Below are 21705 nucleotides of genomic sequence, written 5' to 3' on the forward strand. Positions count from 1 at the left end.
TTTTTTTTTATTGGAGTATAGTCGATTCACAATGTTGTGTTAGTTTCAGGTGTACAACAAAGTGAATATGTTATAAATATACATATAACCACTCTTTTTAAGATTCTTTTCCCATATAGGCCATTACAGAGTATTGAGTAGAGTTCCCTGTACTATACAGTAGGCCCTTATTAGTTATCTATTTTATATATAGTAGCGTGTATATGTCAATCCCAATCTTCCAATTTATCCCTCCCCCTTCCCTGGTAACCATAAATTTATTTTCTACATCTGTAACTCTATTTCTGTTTTGTAGATAAGTTCATCTGTATCTTTTTCAGATTCCATATATAAGCGATATCATACGATATTTGTATTTCTCTGTCTTACTTCACTCAATATGACAATCTATGTTGCTGCAAATGGCATTATTTTGTTTTTTATGGCTGAGTAATATTCCACTGTATACATGTACCACATCTTTATCTATATTGCCATAGATATATTAGAACCTTGCTTATCTTTCTATAATTTTATTGCCCTTTGCTGGTCATGTTCTTTTGTATAGTTATTTCTATCTATAGGTAAGGTATACTCTGATTTATTTTCCCAAGTACATATTTTATAATTATGGCATTTCCTTGCAAGGCCTACCATCAGTGGCCACTGCTATAGAAAATCAATTCGTAAGGCCAAATTTACACTCAAATTCAGAGATGACTGTATTTTCAAATAGAAGGATGGTCTTAATTTTTGTAATGAATTAAAAATTAATTCCTAAATGAGATGATCAATTCACATTGCTATACTTTTGATAGATTTTTCTCCCTCTCAAAGTATACACAACATGCTCTGGTGACAAGATCTGTGGAAACTGACTATGGTTAAAGAACAAGCAGAGTCAGTAAAATGCTTGTCTATTCAAGTTTGCAAATGTCCAGTTCCATCAATTTTCCTTCTTATGTGGAAAAATAGGCACGACTGATCACAAACTGCAGATTTTACCTGGGTATAAAACAAAATGCCAATCCTTTGGCACCAGTCTGTATACACACAAAAATGGCTAAAGTCTTCAGTTGTGTTTTTCTTCCACCAGCTTTGACAAACTGTACCCTGGCATTGTTGAAGCCACATTCATCATCAGACAACGAGGAAATGGCCAAGAGTTATGCCATTGTTGGGATATTGAAAAAAAAAAAAAAAACTATGCTGGCTGAAAATAAATTTGAGATTTTGCCATATGCTGTTAAAGCCAAAATCTTTTGCAAAATTTCTCAAATTGAAACCATTCCGCAATATTCACTCAACAAGTGTTTCATGGACAGTGTAAGTGGAATTGTTTTTTAGGCACCAAGACTACAAAGATTTCTAAATGCTTCCAGCCAAATTGAGCCAAGTAGCGGAATCAGGCGACAAAAATCACGGAGGCGACCCCCGAAGAAGGCAAGGAGGGGGTCTCCGGGGGGGGGGGTCTCCGCGCTCTCCGGACCTTCCCTAGAACTGACTGCTGAGGTTGTCTGAAAAAAAAGTATTAAGATTCCAGAGAACAGAGTGCAAACAACCACAGCCCTAAACCAAAATATTTAAGGCTGAGAGTAAGGCAGAAAACGATATTATCTCAAGATTTCTGCAGAAGCGAGTAAAACCTTTACTCCCGCGATTCCGGCAGCTTCCGCCCCGCAGTCTCGAAGCTCCGCCCCACAGGCGGCCCCCGAGGAGAAAGGCCCGCCCTTTGGCCCCAGACTGCCTGCAGCCCACCAGCGCGCGTGCGCAGAGTCTTACGTCACATCCGGCGCCAGGACGCCCGATTCAGGAAGGGGCCGAGTAGTTGTGGCGGCGGTTTCTGTCCAGTTGGTTGGAGTTTCATCCTTGCTGGAGCGAGTGGGTAGACCGCGGCGTCATGGTCGAGGTAAAGTGACACTTGGGTGCCCAGGGGCCATCTGTTCTGGATTATTTTTCTTTGGCGGCGGGCGTGAGGGATCGAGGGTGCTGGGAGTCAGGGGAGAGTAGCGGCTGCGAGGGGAGGCTGTTTGGCCGAGGCCGGGTAGTCTCTTAAGGTTTTTAGGGAGGCAGAGAAGCCGGATGAGAGCACAAGTTGGAGGTTCTGTCTGGGCGGGAAGCCTGAGATAATTCCTCCAGTTTTCATTTGGCCCTTGGGCGCTTGAGCTGGGCACTGTCCTCTGAGGCGGAGTTTCTGTCGATGTTCGACCATTGGTACTCGCTGCCTGCTGGGTCGAGTCGGTGATTCTGTGTCTTACAAAACTGGCGGTCTTCTCTGGTCTTCATTTTTTGTCTTACTAAAGCTCTTCCCCGGGAAAACCTGCCATTCTTGAATTTTTGCATTTTCCGCTAGCTTGAACAACTATTAGCAAGCCTTGTTCGTTTTATCTCAAAATTCTTGACTCTTGTCCAGGCCCACTGCCATCACCTGAATTCAGACCACATCATCTTCCACCAACGCTGATGCATTAGCTCTTTGGTGGTCTCCTTGCTTCTGTTTCTGTCACCCTTCCCCCACCCCCAGTAAATTGATCAGTTTAAAACGTAGGATGTTCGAGCTTTTCTTGCTTAAGACCCTTTAGTGGGCCTATGTATCTAGAGCAAAAATGCAGACCGTTGCAATGGTATAAAAAAAACTTATCTGGATCTTGTCTATCCTTACAACCTCGTCTTGCATCATCAACCCACCCTTTCACCAAACATACACAGCTGTACTGCAGGTTCTGGCATTATTTCGGTTACCAAACGCCTTTGTATTTACATGGGCTTTTCTCTCTGCTTGGATTGTTCTTACCTCTATTTTGTGCAAGGCTAACTCCCTCTCTGCTTAACTGCCACCTCAGAGAGATCTTTCATTACCACCCTAAGGTCTTCCTCTGTCCTCGGTCTCAGCCCCCTGCTTGTTTCCTTCATAGCACTTATTAAAATGTGGAGTTACTTTGTTTGTTTTTATTTGCCTGTTTCCTCTTGAGCACAGGGACCGTGGCTGCCTTTCATCATTCTGTTGTTAGTTTCTAGCACAATACCTGCCACTCAATTAGTAGGAGTTCAGTAAATATTTATTGAGTAAATGACTAATCTCAGGCATCACTCAGCTGGTATACCTGGGGCTCTGGCCCAAGAGGAGCTTCTTCCTCTTCTCTGAACTTGACTCCTATAGCTTGCTACAGATAGCTGTGGTGAGTGGTACAAAGCTTTTTACATATTTAAACATGTAAAGTGTATAACTAATTTCACTTTAATTTAGGTTATGGTATATATAATTTGTAGCTAGATATGTAATTATACTCTTTTGTTCTAGGAGGTACAGAAACATTCTGTGCACACACTTGTGTTCAGGTCATTGAAGAGAACCCATGACATGTTTGTGGCTGATAATGGAAAACCTGTGCCTTTGGATGAAGAGAGGTAGGGATAGTTCCTTTTCAATTGCTAGAATATTTCAACTTATAATATTGGGGGAAGAGAGCAGGGAGAGGGGAAGGTTTAAAGATTAGTAAGTAATACTAACTCATAGGATATCTATTCAGTAATGAGTGGTGTTTGGGCATAATTTAAGCTGAGTTAACTTTATTTTTTTTGGCCTTATCTTTTACAGTAAAAGTCCCATTAATTAATAGCATTTTACAAATACCCAGTAATTAGGAGAGTCCCTTTTAGGCGTTATATTTTATAATCAATCACTTTGTATGTGCTTTCAGCTTCCTGCTGCTCTCAGAGCCTTGCTGAGCTGAAATTGTACCTGGCCAGTACCTCTACTCCCATCTTTTCTCGTTAGTATGATGAAGATTTTTGAGTGGTGGCATATTTTTGGTTCTACATCTCCAGCTCCAGTCTGGGATTGCATTATGTGCAGTGTTCCTTCTTTGTCCTTTACCCTTCTTTAAAAATCTACCTAATTCCTCAAACAAGCATTTATATTTAATTTACCAAGTGGACTATCCTTAAAAGTAGCATAATAAGTGCATTTGTTTCTAAAATGCTGAGTTAAGTACTTGGATTAGTTTGAACTAATCTTTCTAGGTATATCCAGGAAAGGTTACTATAGAAGCTTTTACTGTATTTTTATATTTAGACATTTGAAGGAAAGTATACTGACTTTGAGGTTTTTTTTAAAGGATATATTAGTTTCTATATATTTTTAAATGAGTTAGACCTTTGATAAATCAACATGAAAGTTTTTATATAATTGGTTAACAAACTAAACTATTACTTAATGGATGCTATGTGGTAGATTGTGAACAAAAGTGTGGAAATGCACTTGGAAATTTTTTAAAATATTGTTTAACTTTAAAATCTTAATAGTAACTTTTTCTACATGATTAGGCAAACTTAAGCTACTTAAATACTTGTTTTCTGGATATCTGTGAATATATTTACATTGGTGAATATATTTAAAGTACTCAAAGATACATTTTTATGTTTATAATTTTTAAATAGTCACAAACGAAAAATGGCAATCAAGCTGCGTAATGAGTATGGTCCTGTGTTGCATATGCCTACTTCAAAAGAAAATCTTAAAGAGAAAGGCCCTCAGAATGCATCAGATTCATATGGACACAAACAATATCCTGCCAATCAAGGTGAGTATGGCATTGTCAGAAATGTCAGGATTTATATGTGAATTTTAAAAATAGAAAAATGAAATGTCTTATTAGTGCTTCTTCTGGAAGGACTTATTAGAGCCATACCCTATTTAACAGCTTGATTTCCTCATTGGAGTAGTGAGTGAGATTATTGGTTGGTGGATTTTTCCCTTATAGGAAATTAAAACAGTGGTATAATGATGGCAGAAATTCTTAGGATATGGAGATAGTCATAGTGGAGACTAAAGGAAAAATTCCTAACCTGTGGGGAATTTTTCTTTCATCTATCTGTTTTGGCTATAATTCAGAAAGATGATATTAAGTACTAAAATTGTAGTGAATAAAGATAATCCAAGATTCCACAGGAAAACCATTTGTTTGGAAGATAAACCTGAGTGGATTATTACTTGATAAGATGACCTCTCTACACACCATTGCTATATAGCAAATGTACAAGCTTTCTTGACACCACATCAGCAAATGATCAGAGAACTACCTGTGAACATGGTCTTCAGAAGGCAAAGCAAAAATGATCAACTTACCTTATTTCTGAGGCTTGGGCTTAGTTGGGAAAATTTGAGATATCCAGTTGATAATTTAATATTATTTAATTCATTAAAAGACGTGATACTTGTATATAAGATAATTTTGCCACAGATGAATTTTCTCTCTCTCTCTCTCCCTTTTTTTAATAGGACAAGAAGTTGAATATTTGGTGACAGGTACACATCCATATCCACCAGGACCTGGTAAGTAGCTGTTATATTTGAAAATGTCTTATTGTCACTTATATTTCCATGACTGAGCCAATAATATGATTCCCATTGCCTGTAAAATATAAGATAAGCTCAATAACCAAGCATCCAGGCATAGCTGTTTAGATGATAATTAACTAAGTTTCACATGCATTCATTCAGCAAACATTCTTAACCACTTATTTTTTTTTAGGCACTGTGCTAAGAATTCAAAGACAATAAGACTGCTCCAGGCTAAGACAAGCTTATTACCTGGAAGTTTAGTCGGACACATAAATATCACAAAGCTTATAAAAGTGTTAGAAGTGTTAGTATAGAAGCAGGTATGATAGAAACATATCCTGGGTGTGTTGTATGTGAAGAGGAATTAGCACACAAATGGAGTGGCCAGTATAACAGGGTGGAGGACAAAAAGCTTAGTATATCCAGGTTCTAGTAATTTTAGAGGACGGAATTCACCATATTCAAGTATAGATGAATTGGTGCTTCTTGTTGTAGAAATTTACATTTACCCTTCGAAACATTCTGTTAGTATTTGGGGAACTGCTTAATTTTTATATTTGAAGGTAATATCCCAAGATAATAGAAATTTAACTTTACTATCTTGGGCTATGTTAATATTAAGCTGTTTTGATTAAATATATGAGACAAATTTGAGATATATGTTGTTGGGCAATATTTATTGTAAAAGAATTAGAAACAAAAGACCTACAAAATGTAACAAAAATTTTTGTAATATCACCACCTAGAGATAATCACCATTACCTTTTTGTTATGTTTTCCTCCACTATTTTATTGTAAATGCATGTAAATGGAAGCAAAGATAGATACTAAAAGGAGTTGATTTTTTTTTATTTCAACAGGGGTTGCTTTAACAGCGGACACTAAGATCCAAAGAATGCCAAGTGAATCAGCTGCACAGTCCTTAGCTGTGGCATTACCTACTTCTCAAGCCAGGTAGGAGATACTATGCTTCTAAATAACAAAGATTTTGAAAGCATGGTTTACTGTTCACATTTTTTCTCATTTTTAAATTTGTTTCTTTGTAGTTACGTATTGTATGACATTTTCCTTTACCAGTGCTTACAAAAACTTAAAATATAGAGTCAGTCCTGCAGAACACCTGACTGGAGACATTAAGTACTTAGAATATGGTGTTTCTTTTGCCTCAGGGTTGATGCAAACCGTAGTGCACCTGCTGGAGGTGAATACCGACACCCTGGGGCTTCTGACCGGTCACAGCCTGCAGGGGCGGTAAGTTGTCTGTGTCAAATCACATCACACTGTAGGTTTCTAACTTTAACATGTTGCCTATTTCCATTTATTCCAAGATTCTTACCTTAAATATTAATAAATGAACATTTAAAGTTCTGTTAATTCTGTGTCTACTTGCACGTTGGACATAACATTTATTTTGATGAAGATAATGTGATGATGCTCTTTATTACCCACTATTAAAAATGCAAGCATGGTTATTCTGAAGCTTCTATTAGTACGTGTTAGATACGAAAGTGTTTTTTTATTAAACTCTCATTTGGTTTGTACGGTTAGAGTTGAGTGCTATTAGTTGAGTGCTATTATTTCTGTGTATGTGTATCTGCATTTTCTTCTGCGTTTTTTTCCTGTGTATATAAATGTGTATCTTTTACAATCTTACAATCTTTACAGTCTTACAAATGAGCATTTAGAAATATATTATTTGTTTGTAAGTAAATGGCAGCTACTGTTGTTATTGGTGAAAGTAGTTATAGAAAGAATAACTGAAAACATGCAGTTTGCTTTATTATGCTGTTACTTGAAGTGAGTGCAGTCTTTACTTCCTCAGTTTATTATGCAGTTGCTTTGTGAAGTGAATGAATTTGTAGTCCTCCTACCAGGGTCTTTAGCCTCCATTCACAGCATCTGCCCCGGCTTTCTGCCTCCTTAGGATATAACATAGGCTTCTTGAGGGCAGTAACTTTACAAACTTTTTTTGGACGGGTGGATGCTATCAGTATATGGTTATATCAGCTAGTATACCCTTTAAGATAGTAGTGAAATACTTTTGTGGGAGATAAATAGAAGGAACTTTCGGTTTCTCCTTTGTAGTATGAAATCAATAATGTTAAAATATGACAAAAGCAACGGTATTAATCCACATATATTTACTTAAATAATAATGGGAACTTACATTTAGCATTTACTACTCTGTTACAGTCTTCATAATAACTGTACGAGATAGTTGCTGTTATTTCCATTTTACTAATGAGGCACAGAGGTTACATAATTTATACCCAGGGTCATTAGCTAGTAACGGACAGAGTTGGGTTTTGAACCCGTGCACAGTGATATGTGCTCTCAATGTTAAGGTTCTGCCTCTCTGAGATTTTTTAATTGTTTTTTAAAGTTAAAATTAACATACGGAAAATATAGTTCTGATTGGAAGTCTTAGACTCATTTTCTAGGTATGCAGATATTTTTCAGATATCTTTTTTTCTTTACTTAAGGAAAAAAACTTTCATAAATCCCTTTGACTTTCCATTTTTGAATTGATAACATGAAACATTAGGTAAGATATCTTTAATAATTAATCTATTCCATATCTAGGTTGTTATGGACAGTGGCAATGCCAAGAACTCCGCACTGATGGCTAAAAAAGCCCCTACAATGCCGAAACCTCAGTGGCACCCACCGTGGAAACTCTACAGAGTGAGTGAATCTGTATATTATTCCACTACATGAAACATGATCACTGCTTTCCAGTTAAACAAGAGCCGAGGAATGGAATAAGGAGGAAACAGAGTGAATATGAGAGCTGGTAGAGTGATCTGAGGTGGGGTGGAGGGAGGGGCTTAGACAGTATCTTAAAAGATACTTTGGGAAGGAGACTTCATTAAATGGAAGCTATACTTGTATATTGTATAAGATACAGTATACAATATTGATAGAGGCTACTAAATGGAGAGCAGACAAAATAAATTTAGGAAAGTGTTCGAGGTGTTCTATGCGAAGGCCAAAGAGAAAATCCATACATCAGGACATTTCTGTGGCCCTACCAGTTATCTTTTTAATTATAGTAAATTGGAATGATTCAAAATGTACCAAATCTAAAATAAAATGTAAATAGTAGGAAACGTACAGCTAGACAAATTATCATACCTTAGAATAGACTCCCTTTTGGTGTATAGATCTAACAAATCTTAATATATATATGAATTTGGGTAACCACTACCGCAATTTGGATAATAGAAGTTCCATTGATTCAAAAACACCCCTGTGCTGTTTTCTTATAATCATATCCTTTCTCACCCCTGCCAACCATTCATCTTTTTTCGATCACTGTAGTTGTACTTTTCAGTTGTATCATATTTAACATAAGTGTGATGAGTTGAAATTGAATAAACTTTAGCTTCTGTGTAGTGAGCCTGCTCATTCTACCTTTTTAAATACAGGTGATCAGTGGGCATCTTGGCTGGGTTCGATGTATTGCTGTGGAACCTGGAAACCAGTGGTTTGTTACTGGATCTGCTGACAGAACTATAAAGGTAATAAAGAAGGAAGAAAAATGTAAACATGATTTTGTGTTTGCCGTGTAATTTTAATGTTTTATTTCCTCTGGTGGGAATTGCTGTTCTAGTTCTCTGATTTCTTAGACCCGAGTGTGGAGTAAAATTTATTATCTATACCAGTTAAAAGTCCCAAATAGGGCTTCCCTGGTGGTGCATTGGTTAAGAATCCACCTGCCAATGCAGGGGACATCAGTTCAAGCCCTGGTCCGGGAAGATCCCACATGCTGTGGAGCAACTAAGTCTCTGTGCCACAACTACTGAGCCTGCGCTCTAGAGCCCACGAGCCACAACTACTGAGTCCGTGTGCCTAGAGCCCATGCTCTGCAACAAGAGAAGCCACCGCAGCGAGAAGCCCGTGCACCACAATGAAGAGTAGCGCCTGCTCACCACAACTAGAGAAAACCAGCGTGCAGCAATGAAGATTCAATGCAGCCAAAAATAAATAAAATAAATAAATTAAAAAAAAAGTCTCAAATAAATATCTGTTTGAAAAGTGGTATTTAAGCAACAGTTTTTTTTCCAAACAGTACATGCTGACTGTTTACAACTAATTTCTTCATATTTTTTTCTCCTTCTGGTTACAAAATTAAAGCATGCTTATCTATAAAAAATGTGGAAAATGTAAAGGAGTATAAAAGAATATAGACCCAGGGCTTCCCTGGTGGCGCAGTGATTAAGAGTCCGCCTGCCATTGCAGGGGACCTGGGTTCGAGCCCTGGTCTGGGAAGATCCCACATGCCACAGAGCAACTAAGACCCCGCGCTACAACAAAGAGTAGCTCCCACTCGCTGCAACTAGAGAAAGCCTGCGTGCAGCAATGAAGACCCAACGCAGCCAAAAAGAAAGAAAAAAAAGAAAAAGAATATAGACCCATGCATAATCCTACCACTGTCATATTTGAATTTTCTTTTTAACATTTATTTCTGTGTATCTGCATTTTCTTCTGCGTTTTTTTCCTGTGTATATAAATGTGTATCTTTTAAAAATCATGTTTGATATGTAATTTTGTTCCCAGCTTTTTTTCAGTTAATATTGTGTCAAACGCATATTCCTGTCAAAAACTGAACATCTTTTTTTAAAAATTTATTTTAAGTATAGTTGATTTACAATATGTTAATTGCTACTGTACAGCAAAGTGATTCAGTTATGCATATATATACATTCTTTCTCATATTCTTTTCCATTATGGTTTATCACAGGTATTGAATATAGTTCCCTGTGCTATACAGTAGGCCCTTGTTACATATTCATTCTATGTATTATGGTTTGCATCTGCTAATCCCAAACTCCTGTCTTTTCCTCTCCTGAACATGTTTTTAAATGGCTCCATAGTATTATGTCATTTAGATATTCTATAATCTATTTTCCTTCTGTTAGGCATTAAAGTTATTTTAGTTTCCTGATTTTTCACTAACATAAGTAATGCTGTAGTTAATATGTGCCTAAAGCTTTTTCTGTATTTTAAAGTGTTTTGTTATGATAGTTTCCCAGAAAAAAGTATTAAAGGTCAGGCATTCTTGAAGTTGACACCCAAAGTTAAAAATTATTTTCCAAAATGGGTGAATTGATACTTGCAGCATGTGAGAGGATCCTTTTCAGCACATTGCTTGTGTTTTTTAAAAAATATTTACTATTGTGATAAGCAGAAGTGAATATCTAATCTTTCAAAAACTGTGTATAAAATTTATAGTGATGTTGAAGTTTTTGATACCTTTATTTGCTACTTTTAGGTTTTTTTTTTTAAGTTGATGCCATCCTTGACTAATTTAATACCTCAGTATTCATACTTTTACTATCAGTGATATCCTTTATATATTAAGAATATTAACTTTTTGTCATCTGTGCAAATATTTTCCCAGTTTGATCATGCCCTTTAATTCTCTTTTCCCTGATTTTATTTTTGTTGATGGGGTCATTTTACAAACTTTTATATATTTTTATCTTTCACTTTTTGAAGACAGTTTTAACATCAAGATTCTAAAAATTTGCTTTGGAATAATAAAGAAGAAAAATTAAATATTTTTTGATTGCAGATCTGGGACTTGGCTAGTGGCAAGTTAAAACTGTCATTAACTGGGCACATCAGTACGGTGCGTGGTGTGATAGTGAGCACGAGGAGCCCGTACCTGTTCTCCTGTGGAGAAGACAAACAAGTCAAATGCTGGGATCTTGAGTATAATAAGGTAAGCATGAAGTTAAGGATTGGAGACATTATGGGCCCCTGTTTATCTTCCTAATTGTAGAGATTTTAACTTTCTTTCTTATTTTTTAGGTTATAAGGCACTATCATGGACATCTGAGTGCAGTGTATGGTTTAGATCTGCACCCAACAATCGATGTGCTGGTGACCTGTAGCCGAGACTCAACTGCACGGGTAAATGGAATAGAGCTGATCTGTACATATATTGCATCTTACAGTATGCTTATTTGGTCCTAAAGTCATGTATTTTTTGATAGAGTATTTAAAGATAGTTGCCTTGACCCATCAATGCCCTACCTAGTCTTCATCTTCTGAGTTCTGTGGCCCCACTATGTCTATAATTGGGAGGCCCCGCCCCTGATATGCGACCTCTCACATGCCAGTCTATCACCACAGCTGTGGTCCATTAGCTGTTTCATTCAGTAGCCCCATTATACCCATTCTAGTCAGTAGGTCCCCTGATCTTGTAGCTTTTTTCCCCACTGGCTGCCTCCTATATACATTCCCCAGCCAGCTTACAGGTGATTATTTCATTTACTCACTTTCTTCATTATATTCAAGGCAGGCACACAAAGTTGTCGAGTAGATTCCCAGGCTTGCATTGATCTAGTTACCTGCCTGAGATATGAATACCTGTTCTCTTTGATGGTATGTCTGTTGTGTTTTGATAGATTTGGGATGTGAGAACTAAAGCCAGTGTACACACGTTATCTGGACATACTAATGCGGTGGCTACAGTGAGGTGTCAAGCTGCGGAACCACAAATTATTACTGGTACGATCGATACTTTTCAAGTTTACAGTATATTCATATCAGAGTGCATTATGATTATATACTTTTCATATTTACTATGACTCTTGCTTTGTGTTGTATATACAGTGTTTCTGTGTGCACTTGAAATTTTTTGTGGTAACATTTCATCCCATTGTTTTTATCTCATACTTTTTACATATCATAGAATCTTTGTATCAGGTAATGTCTGACTAGAAAATAGTGCTATTAGATACAACTAAGCATTGTTTTATAGTATCAGAATTACCGGTCTAGGAAATTAAAGTTAGAAGACAAAATACTCTCAGACTTTTAGAGCTGGTTTGAGTCTTGTTTTGCTTAAAATATGGTTAATATCATTGAATCTTCAAGACTAGAAAATAATTCCTTCCCGTGTGTTTCATTAACTAAATGATTATTAGAGTTTTTTCCTTCCTCTCCACTAGGGGATGACATCATGTATTTGTTTTATTTGTTATTCACATTTGTTCTAGTTACTCAGATGACAGTGCAACAAGCGTTTATTACATTCTTTTAAGAATTAAACTTAAAATCAACCAAATATTTTGGAACTATAGAAAACAATTAGCCAAGGGTTAATATGACTTTTATTTCATATATATATGTCTGTGGAGGAATGCTTCCAATTTTATTATATTTAACTTTCACATTCTTTTTTTCTGATTTGTGTGTATCTTGGGGATGTGTGTGTATTCTCCTTACAGGAAGCCATGACACTACAATACGATTATGGGATTTGGTGGCTGGAAAAACAAGAGTCACATTAACAAATCACAAAAAATCAGTCAGGGCTGTGGTTTTACATCCAAGACAGTAAGTATGTTTTCCTAAGTAGCTTCTCTTCTTTCTTCAGTTCTTAGTATAATACAGAAATACCAATATGAATACTACTTTGGTAGTCATTTAGCCACTGTCATTTTTTCACCTGTGCCACATATGAACATGCATTTCTTTTATTTTCCTTGCGTAGTATTTTGCTTCATGGCCTCTATAAGACAAGGAAAGCTTTCTGCATGGTGAAAATGATGTCAAATGAGATAACACGAATAAATCATGGTTAAAAGTTGCATGTCATAATCGAAGCTAATAGTAGCTATATTTAATGTTTTAGACATAAATATTATTAGGCACTGAGCTATACATAGAATAGTTAATTCTTAAGGAGGAAGTTAATATGATCGGAAAAAATAGTAGTAATCATGAACATTATAGTCAGAGTATCCCAAGAGATGGAGCATAATATCACAACCTGTTGTCTATGAAACTATATCACCTGGCACTTTCTGGTCACAAGTCATATCTTGCCTCTCCTCCTCTCTTTCCCACTCTCCCTTACCTTTATTTTCACTCTTGTCCTTCCTCCCTTTCCCTGTCTTCCTCATTCCCTTTATTCCTCCCCCTCCCTTTCTCTCTTCCTCTTGCCTCTATTTCTTTCATTTTCTCCCTTTCTTCTTGTTCTGTCTCTCTCTCCTCTCTCTCTGGCTTTCTCTCTTGCTTTCTTGAAAATAGTTACATCACCCCTTGCCCTTTATGTGAGTTTAGGGGTTTGTATGTTTATTGCTTTAGCTTAGTGTAGAGCATCGGGGAAATGAGAGGAAAATAAAACTTCAACCTAGGACTTAACGTACATTTAAAATAATTTAAAAATCTGATTTAACTTGGAACAAATACCTTGATATTTTTATCTCTTGGTATGATGATAATATTTTGCTAAAACTGCATAGATCCTGACTACACATGCAAAATACAACCATAATCAGATTTTATAAAATCCACCATTGTATTTAACTTGGTTTACTTTATCATTAATTCTTTATCTCATTTCAGTTACACATTTGCGTCTGGTTCTCCAGATAACATAAAACAGTGGAAATTCCCCGATGGAAGTTTCATTCAAAATCTTTCTGGTCACAATGCTATTATTAATACACTGACAGTAAATTCTGATGGAGTGCTTGTATCTGGAGGTAAAATAAGATTTTTATGATAAATATGTTTTAGTCTGTCATTTTTTTCTTTTAGTGAGTAAAATTTCTAAGTCATCACACCTAAGTATTATAGCAGAACTTGCCTGTTCTAACGTTTGTTTGAATGTTCACGTGTGTTCATGCATATTCATAATGCACGTAGCATATTTCATAGTTTAGCTCTCTTTAAGTTACCACATTGATAAATCTAAGTTAGGGGTTTATGCCAGAAATCGCCTAAAGTTTGGTTGTGTGTTCTGGAGTTGAATGTGGTTTTGTGGTGCTTTTTGAGATCTATAATAAATTCTGAATTAAGTACAAATGAAAGTAGACAAACTGATATTAAGAGGAGCTTGAGTGCCTGCATCTTATATATCTTTGTAGTAGTGACTGCAGTTACTACTATGGTGCTTAATAAACATTTGTCAAGCTGAACTGTTGAGAGGACACCAGGTTTAACTATATCTTTCCCTTTAAGCTGACAATGGCACTATGCATCTTTGGGACTGGAGAACTGGCTACAATTTCCAGAGAGTTCATGCAGCAGTGCAGCCTGGGTCTTTGGACAGTGAGTCAGGAATATTTGCTTGTGCTTTTGATCAGTCTGAAAGTCGGTTATTAACAGCTGAAGCTGATAAAACCATTAAAGTGTACAGAGAGGATGATACAGCGGTAAGATTTCTGTTTCATATACATTGTAAAGTATAATAAAATCAGCCATGCGAATTTTGCAAGCGTTTTCTCATTTTAAAGTTACTGAAATTATCAGAAGGGAAAGTAATCTTCATAATATTAAAGTATTTGTCATCTTGAATAGTGTCTGCTCATAGGTTTCTTTATTGGTTTCATTGATGACAGCAAATCAATAGTTTTGATTTTATCTCAACGTTCCTTATTAGAGTTATTGGGAAAATCTTACACTAAGAATCACAGCAAATAAGTTGATTACTATGCAAATTAATTCTAGAATCATAAGCTTTGGTGTTATTAGAATGTCTAAATAGCAATTTTATTTAAAATGAAAAACCGTAAACTGAATTTGTAGCAAATGCATTCATCCTTTATTAGATTCAGATAATGCCAAAAGTTTGTCACTTATCTTAAAATTGTTAAAGAACTGCTAAATACATAATGCCAAGTAATATAATTTTGAATAAGTGCCGTATTTTTGTTAGAAAGGAACCTATTAAATATGAAGCAGGCCAGAAATACTTTGTTTTAACTTACTTACTTTTCTATTTTTAGACAGAAGAAACTCATCCAGTCAGCTGGAAGCCAGAAATTATCAAGAGAAAGAGATTTTAATGTGGCGTTGTCTTCATGGTGGTTCCAGTTTTGTTTGTTTTTTTTTTAGCTTGGTGTTGATGGGCATATCCAGTCATTTGTGCTCTGGCTAGGAATATAAAGCAAAAACTCACATGCTTGAATCATTGCTTTTTCATATTTTACAATGAACTGTCCTCTCCCCATGTTTTTATTTCTAAAATAAACAGTTTGAGATCCTAGGAGGTAAGATGCAGATATCAAGCATATGTGGGTTTGTTGAACATAACTATCCTAAAGATAGAATGATTTATCACTTTTATTAAAACACACTTTTTTTTTTTTAACTTACAGAACTGCTTACTGTAGTAGGACATGTTTTGAGGGGAGCAGTCTTTCTTTTTAATCCTTTAAAAACTGGTGTCTGTGACTGATAATTTGGGATTAAAGGATTTGAAGCGTTAACTTCTGTATGTTTATTCCACATACAGTTTTTGAGTGCATGTTCTGTAAAGTTCTGCACTAGATACTGTTCAGGAAGTAGACAGATGAGATGTGTCTGTCTTTTCAGACAGGGGTCCCCAACCCCTGGGCCACGGACCAGTACAGGTCCGTGGCCTGTTAGGAACCAGGCTGCACAGCAGGAGGTGAGCGGCGGGCAAGCGAGTGAAGCTTCATGTGTATTTACAGCCACTCCCTGTCACTGGCATTACTGCCTGAGCTCCACCTCCTGTCAGATCAGCGGCGGCATTAGATTCTCATAGGAGTGCGAACTCTACCGTGAACTGCGCGTACAAGGGATCTAGGTTGCGCGCTATGAGAATCTAATGCCTGATGATCTGAGGTGGAGCTGAGGGGGAGATGCTAGTACTGGGGAGTGGCTGCAAATACAGTTTATCATTAGCAGAGAGGTTTGACTGCACAGAGACCATAATAAATCAACTGCTTGCAGACTTGTATCAAAACCCTATCAGTGAGTGTCAAGTGAAAACAGGCTCAGGGTTCCCACTGATTCTGCATTATGGTGACTTGTATAATTATTATATATTACAATGTAGTAATAATAGAAATAAAGTACACAATAAATGTAATGCGCTTGAATCATCCCAAAACTATCCTTCTGACCCCATCCCCAGTCCGTGGAAAAATTGTCTTCCTTGAAACTGGTCCCTGGTGCCAAAAATGTTGGAGACCGCTGCTTTAAGACTTCCACTTTAGTAGCTTATTACAGAAATGCTGTTATAGAGGTACCAGCGAAAAGCCAGGACAACACAGAGGAAAAGCCCATTTATTTTCCCTGAGGAGGATTATGGAAGACTTCTTAAGAGTCAGCGGTGTTTGAGCTGAGCCTTGAAAGAGGTCAGAGAAGAAAAAGGGTACTCTAAGATGAGGTGTGAAGTGACAGGCCAGACATGTGAGAGGTGTGTGTCCCAGGAGTACAGAGTTGTCTACTGCAGTTGAATGAGAACAGCTGGTGGTGGCAGGGAAAGCTTATGTTTTGAGTTTCAATTGTATTCCACAAGCAGTAGGTTACCAATATAGGTATCAAACCCTGGAGAAATAACTGGAGGTACCAATGGACGTATTTGAAGCTATAGCAAGGGCTGCAGTCTCTTGTGAAGACTTCATAGAAAAGTGTTACTTAGGTTTCTGATGCCTGTGCCTCTTTCTAGCATATACCGAGTTTTACAAACCCTGTCCTTAGGATCCTGATTCCCTATCAGGCAAGAAAATTTGTCACACTTCACTTTCTACAGTTAGAAAACAAAATTACAGGAACAATCAGTTTAAAATTTGTTTCAAATTAAGAAATTATACCATAATTTTGAATAAGCATTTCCAAATATACATAAACCATCTTGCATGCTGTAGGTGGGAGTGTAGTTGTTAACAACCTTTGGGAGGGTAGTTTTCCAGAGTATATTGAAGATGCTTGGAATCTTTGGCTAACTCCTGATTAGAAATGAAATTACTAGGAAACTGCCTAATGGGAATAATCTGACAACTGTACACAGCATACTTATTTCACCTTTGTCTTTAACTAAAACTAGCCCATATGTCCTAACAATAAGGGACTGGTATAATAGATTATGGTATCTTCATGCAGTTTCCATTAAGAGTAAGAAATATCTCTGGAATAATAAGATGTCCAAATTTTACCCTTATATATAAAAGGAAGCTGTGCAAGCTTTTTTTTTTTTGGTAGAGTAACTTGTTAATGCTCTAAAAAATACTGGAGAAGTAACACCACATTGTTATCAGTGGCTCTGTGAGAGTGGGATTATGGGAGAACTTTCATGATTGGCTTTATATATTTCTATAATGTTTTAATTTTCTATAAGCATGTATTTTGTAAACTTAAATAAAGAAGAAAACCCCACTAGACTTGCATCCCTGGGAGATTCTAATATGCCTTCTAAAAGAAGAAAAATCATAGAGGTGAATAGTATCCCAAAGCCCAGTCCAAAGGCCAAGGAGAAATTACTAGCACAGGGTGGTGAGAATGATAGCTCCTGTTATCCTGCGTAGCAGAACTTCAACTATTTTGTTTGTTAGACACAAGTATCAAATTCTGAAGAGCATGAAAAAATCCATTTCCCTGCTTCATGCTGTCCTGTATTATGGTGTTCTTGAATCCTCTTGCAAAAAGTTCATCCACCATGTATGGTCATGAACCCCATGAAATTTTAAGCAGAATTTCATGCATGTGCCTTTTTTAAATTTACTTGGCAGAACCCCAACCTAAATTTCTTACTCTGCCTATGCCTTGAGTACACTCAAGCTGTAAAATGATGTTAGAGAAAGACAGCTGTGCTAACTGGACTCATTTCTGGCTTATGAGCACACACCTCAGTTAAGCCATCAGCAGTGACCACACACATTTCCACAGTTACGCCTTCTGCCTCCTGTTAACAAAGGATGAACTACCCACCTAAGAACAACTTTGCTGAGTATGTGTACAATTGTAGCCTTATACTCTCGCTTACTCAAGAACTTTGCTTCCACAACCCCCCCCTTTCTTTTCTGCACCATAAATTCCTTCCCTTTTTGCCAAATGATTCTCATCAACAAATATGTTGTATTTAAATAAGTATTTAATATATGTTTTTAAATATGACTGTCTTTAAAAAAAATCGCTAAACGTAATGTTCCCTTCTAGATATGCACCATTTCTCTGTTTCCTTTTATAACCTTCTAACCTCATCTCTGACTCCTCACTTCCCTTTCTCTTAACTGACTAATCCAAAAGTAATGAAAACAAATGTGTTAAGTCATAAAAAGAGAAGAAACTTTAAAAAATAGTATAAAGTTGATAAATAGTGAAATAAAAATGATGTAGTTAGTATATAAAGCTAAATGTTAAATTTTGGGTGCAAAAATAAAGTAAATAAAAACCAATTAAGGGGCTTCCCTGGTGGCACAGTAGTTGGGAGTCCGCCTGCCGATGCAGGGGACACGGGTTCGTGCCCCGGTCCGGGAAGATCCCAGGTGCCGCGGAGCGGCTGGGCCCGTGAACCATGGCCTGCGCGTCCGGAGCCTGTGCTTAGCAACGGGAGAGGCCACAACAGTGAGAGGCCTGCGTACCGCCAAAAAACCCAAAACAAAACAAAACAAAAAAAACAAGAAACAGAAGAATGATAGATATCCTAATAAAAATTATAAAGGGGAGAGGGTAGACAATTATGTCCAAATCCATGTCATTATATTTAAACAGTCAAATAAAATGGTTAAGTTTTCTTAAATTTATTTTTATAAATTCCTATGACTGCAGAACATGCAAAAAACCCTACATAGATTACCATAGAAGAAATAGAATTGTCAACTACCAAAACCACCTGCATATATCATAAATCTCATGGAGATTCAGAATGAAATTCTAATGACAATGCACTTTAATTTTTTCTAGGACCTAGATAAAGAAGGAAAGCTTTCATGTTTTAAAATGTAAGTATAACAAAGATACCCAAATTCCATAAAGCACAAAGGAAATTATGACTTTGTTTATGAATATTGATGCAAAAATCATTAGTAAAGTCTAATAAAAAAATTAAGCTTCACATATCTAAGTGGAAGTTATTCTGACAGTGCAAGGAAGGTTTCATTAGAAAAATTTCTTATTGGGAAACAAATTAATGAAATTCACCACATTGTTTTATATAAGGAGAAAAATCATGAGCGTCTTCATAGAAGATAGAGGCATTTCAGTATTTAAAATCCATTCTTCATTAAATAAAAAACTTACTAAACATAGGAACAGGTGGATACTTTTAAAACTTGATGAAGTATAACTACCTCAGTTGTTAATTGGGAAACACTAGAAGCATTCCTATTAGCATCAGAAACAAGACAAGGATGTCCACCATCACTACTTTTAACTTTTTTTTAAAATAACTTTCCACTACATTTAGATTCAAGTAAGAAATTGAAGTATAATAATTGGGAAGTAGGAAATAAACTTACTAGCAGATGAGTCAATTATGTATCTGGAAAAAGAATTATCTGAAAACTGGTTAAATGTCAGACAACATTTTATTGTAAATAATTCAGATAAACAAGATTATCAACCAATATATGCAGAAAAGTCATTTGACAGAATTCAAGAAAAATACCAGCCCTGAGAGAAAGAATGGGGAGATATGTCAAAATTTCTTAAAGAGTAATTATTAGGAAGTATTTAATATACTAAATTATTCTTTGTGGTGGAACATAGAGGCAGGCACAGGAATAATAAAGGGATATCTGCACTCATTTTTTAATTCAGTATGTTTCTGGGAGTTTTAACAGGATAAGAAAAGAAAAGTCAAATTATAATGATTTGTAGGTAAGGCATATAAAGGAAGCAGATAGAAAATCTGTTAAAACGTGAAAATGCCTTATAAGATGATTCCATACAAGATGAATATGGGACCTGAAAATTAGTATTTCTTGACAACAGCAGTGAGCTAGCTGTTTCATATTGTCTACAAAATAACCACTTTCACACTATGAACAAAACCTATAAAATATTTAAGAGTAGCTTTAATAGGAAATGTGGAAACTCTATGTAAAGGAACAAAAAACTGTAAAACTCGATTGAAGGTTTTTAAATGGAAATGCACACCTTGACCGTGGAAGAAAAGACACTTTTAACTATGCTGTTTCCATGAAAATTAACACATAAATTTAATATGATCCCAATCAAACTTTCAATGAGTTTTGTTGGAAGAACTTGACAAATTGATGGTCAAGTTTATGTTGTAAATAAAAGATATCAAACATTTAAGAAACTTTCAAAAGATCAGAATCACGAGAGGTAGGGGCACCAGGTATAGAAAACATATAGTTATGTCAGATTTGTTTATTAATGCAGGAATAAAAATTCAAGTCAAGAGAACCAAATAGATAGCCCAGAAACAGATATAGTTATATATGGAAATTTAGTAGGGCTCTGATATCGAAAAATCCCAGTATTTTATTAAAATTTAAAAAGCTGGGCACTAGTCTAAGATTTATTTATACTTATCTAAATGTAAAGTTTATTAATATAAATTCTATGACATGTATGTCGAAGGACATTTAAGAAACTAAACATTGATACCTTCTGAAATGGAATAGGGTCTTGGGTAGATGATACACTCTTTTTAAGGCATACAATATGATGATTTTATTTTATTTTATACATATTTTATACATATACATAGTGAAGTAACTACCTCAGTCAGGTACTTCACGTATCATCTCCTCACATAGTTACCTTTTTTGTTTATGATATAAGGTAAAGAACCAATTTCATTCTTTTCATGTGGATACCTAATTTTCCCAGCATCATTTATTCAAGACACTGTCTTTCCCTATGGTGTATTTTTGGCACCCTTGTTGAAAATAGTTGACTGTACATATTTTGGTTTATTTCTGGGCTCTATTTTCTTCCATTGGTCTCTGTGTCTGTTTTTATGCCAATACCATATAATTTTCACTAATACAGATCTGTAACATGATTTGAAATGAGGAAGTGTGAGCCCTCTAACTCTGTTCTACTTTTTCAAGGTTACTTTGGCTATTTGGGGTCTTTTGTGGTTCCATATGAGTTTTAGAATTGTTTTTTCTATTTCTGTGAAAAGCGCCATTGGACTTTTGATAGGGATTGCACTGAATCTGTATATCACTTTTGGTAGTATGGATATTTTAACAATATTAATTCTTCTGATCCTTGAACATGATATATCTTTCCATTTGTTTTTGTCTTCTTCAATTTATTTCATCCATGTTTTATAGTTTTCAGTGTACAGATCTTTCATCTCCTTGGTTAAATGCATTCCTAATATTTTATTTTATTCTTTTTGATGCTAGATGATACACTCTTTTAATGTACATTCTTTGGTATACAGAGCATCTTCCCATGAATAGAGGATTGGTTAACATATTTTTCAGTATCAAATAAATAACATGCCTTTTTTTAAAAGAATGTAGTAGACATTAATGTTGATGTAGAAAGATAGCCACAGAATATTGGGGAAAATGTGAGGAACACAATATATAGCATGATCTTAATAAAACATAGGTATTGATATAAATCTAGAATGACATCCATTAAACCCTTAGCAGGAGTATAAAGTAGAAACTAAGGTAAATCTT

At 35.9% G+C, this 21705-nt stretch overlaps 1 protein-coding gene across 2 annotated transcripts; it reads left to right on the forward strand.

The window, feature by feature from the left end:
- The first annotated feature begins 1464 nt into the window (after nucleotides 1–1464).
- Nucleotides 1465–18052, forward strand: PLRG1 (pleiotropic regulator 1). Of its 2 annotated transcripts, XM_079920284.1 has the most exons (16): nucleotides 1860–1888; nucleotides 3281–3387; nucleotides 3681–3752; nucleotides 4420–4562; nucleotides 5261–5314; nucleotides 6184–6277; nucleotides 6493–6574; nucleotides 7907–8008; nucleotides 8752–8844; nucleotides 10902–11051; nucleotides 11141–11242; nucleotides 11740–11842; nucleotides 12565–12673; nucleotides 13688–13827; nucleotides 14306–14499; nucleotides 15073–18052. In XM_079920284.1, the coding sequence occupies exons 4-16, from the start codon at nucleotides 4433–4435 to the stop codon at nucleotides 15130–15132; spliced, it is 1413 nt and encodes a 470-aa protein (XP_079776410.1). In that variant the 5' UTR covers nucleotides 1860–1888; nucleotides 3281–3387; nucleotides 3681–3752; nucleotides 4420–4432; the 3' UTR covers nucleotides 15133–18052. The 2 variants fall into 2 exon arrangements, with proteins under 2 accessions (XP_079776409.1, XP_079776410.1); XM_079920283.1 differs by lacking the exon at nucleotides 3681–3752 and having other exon boundaries at nucleotides 1465–1888; nucleotides 15073–18050.
- Nucleotides 18053–21705: the final 3653 nt, after the last annotated feature.

Source organism: Stenella coeruleoalba, assembly GCF_951394435.1.
Source record: "Stenella coeruleoalba genome assembly, chromosome: 4".
NCBI lineage: Eukaryota > Metazoa > Chordata > Mammalia > Artiodactyla > Delphinidae > Stenella > Stenella coeruleoalba.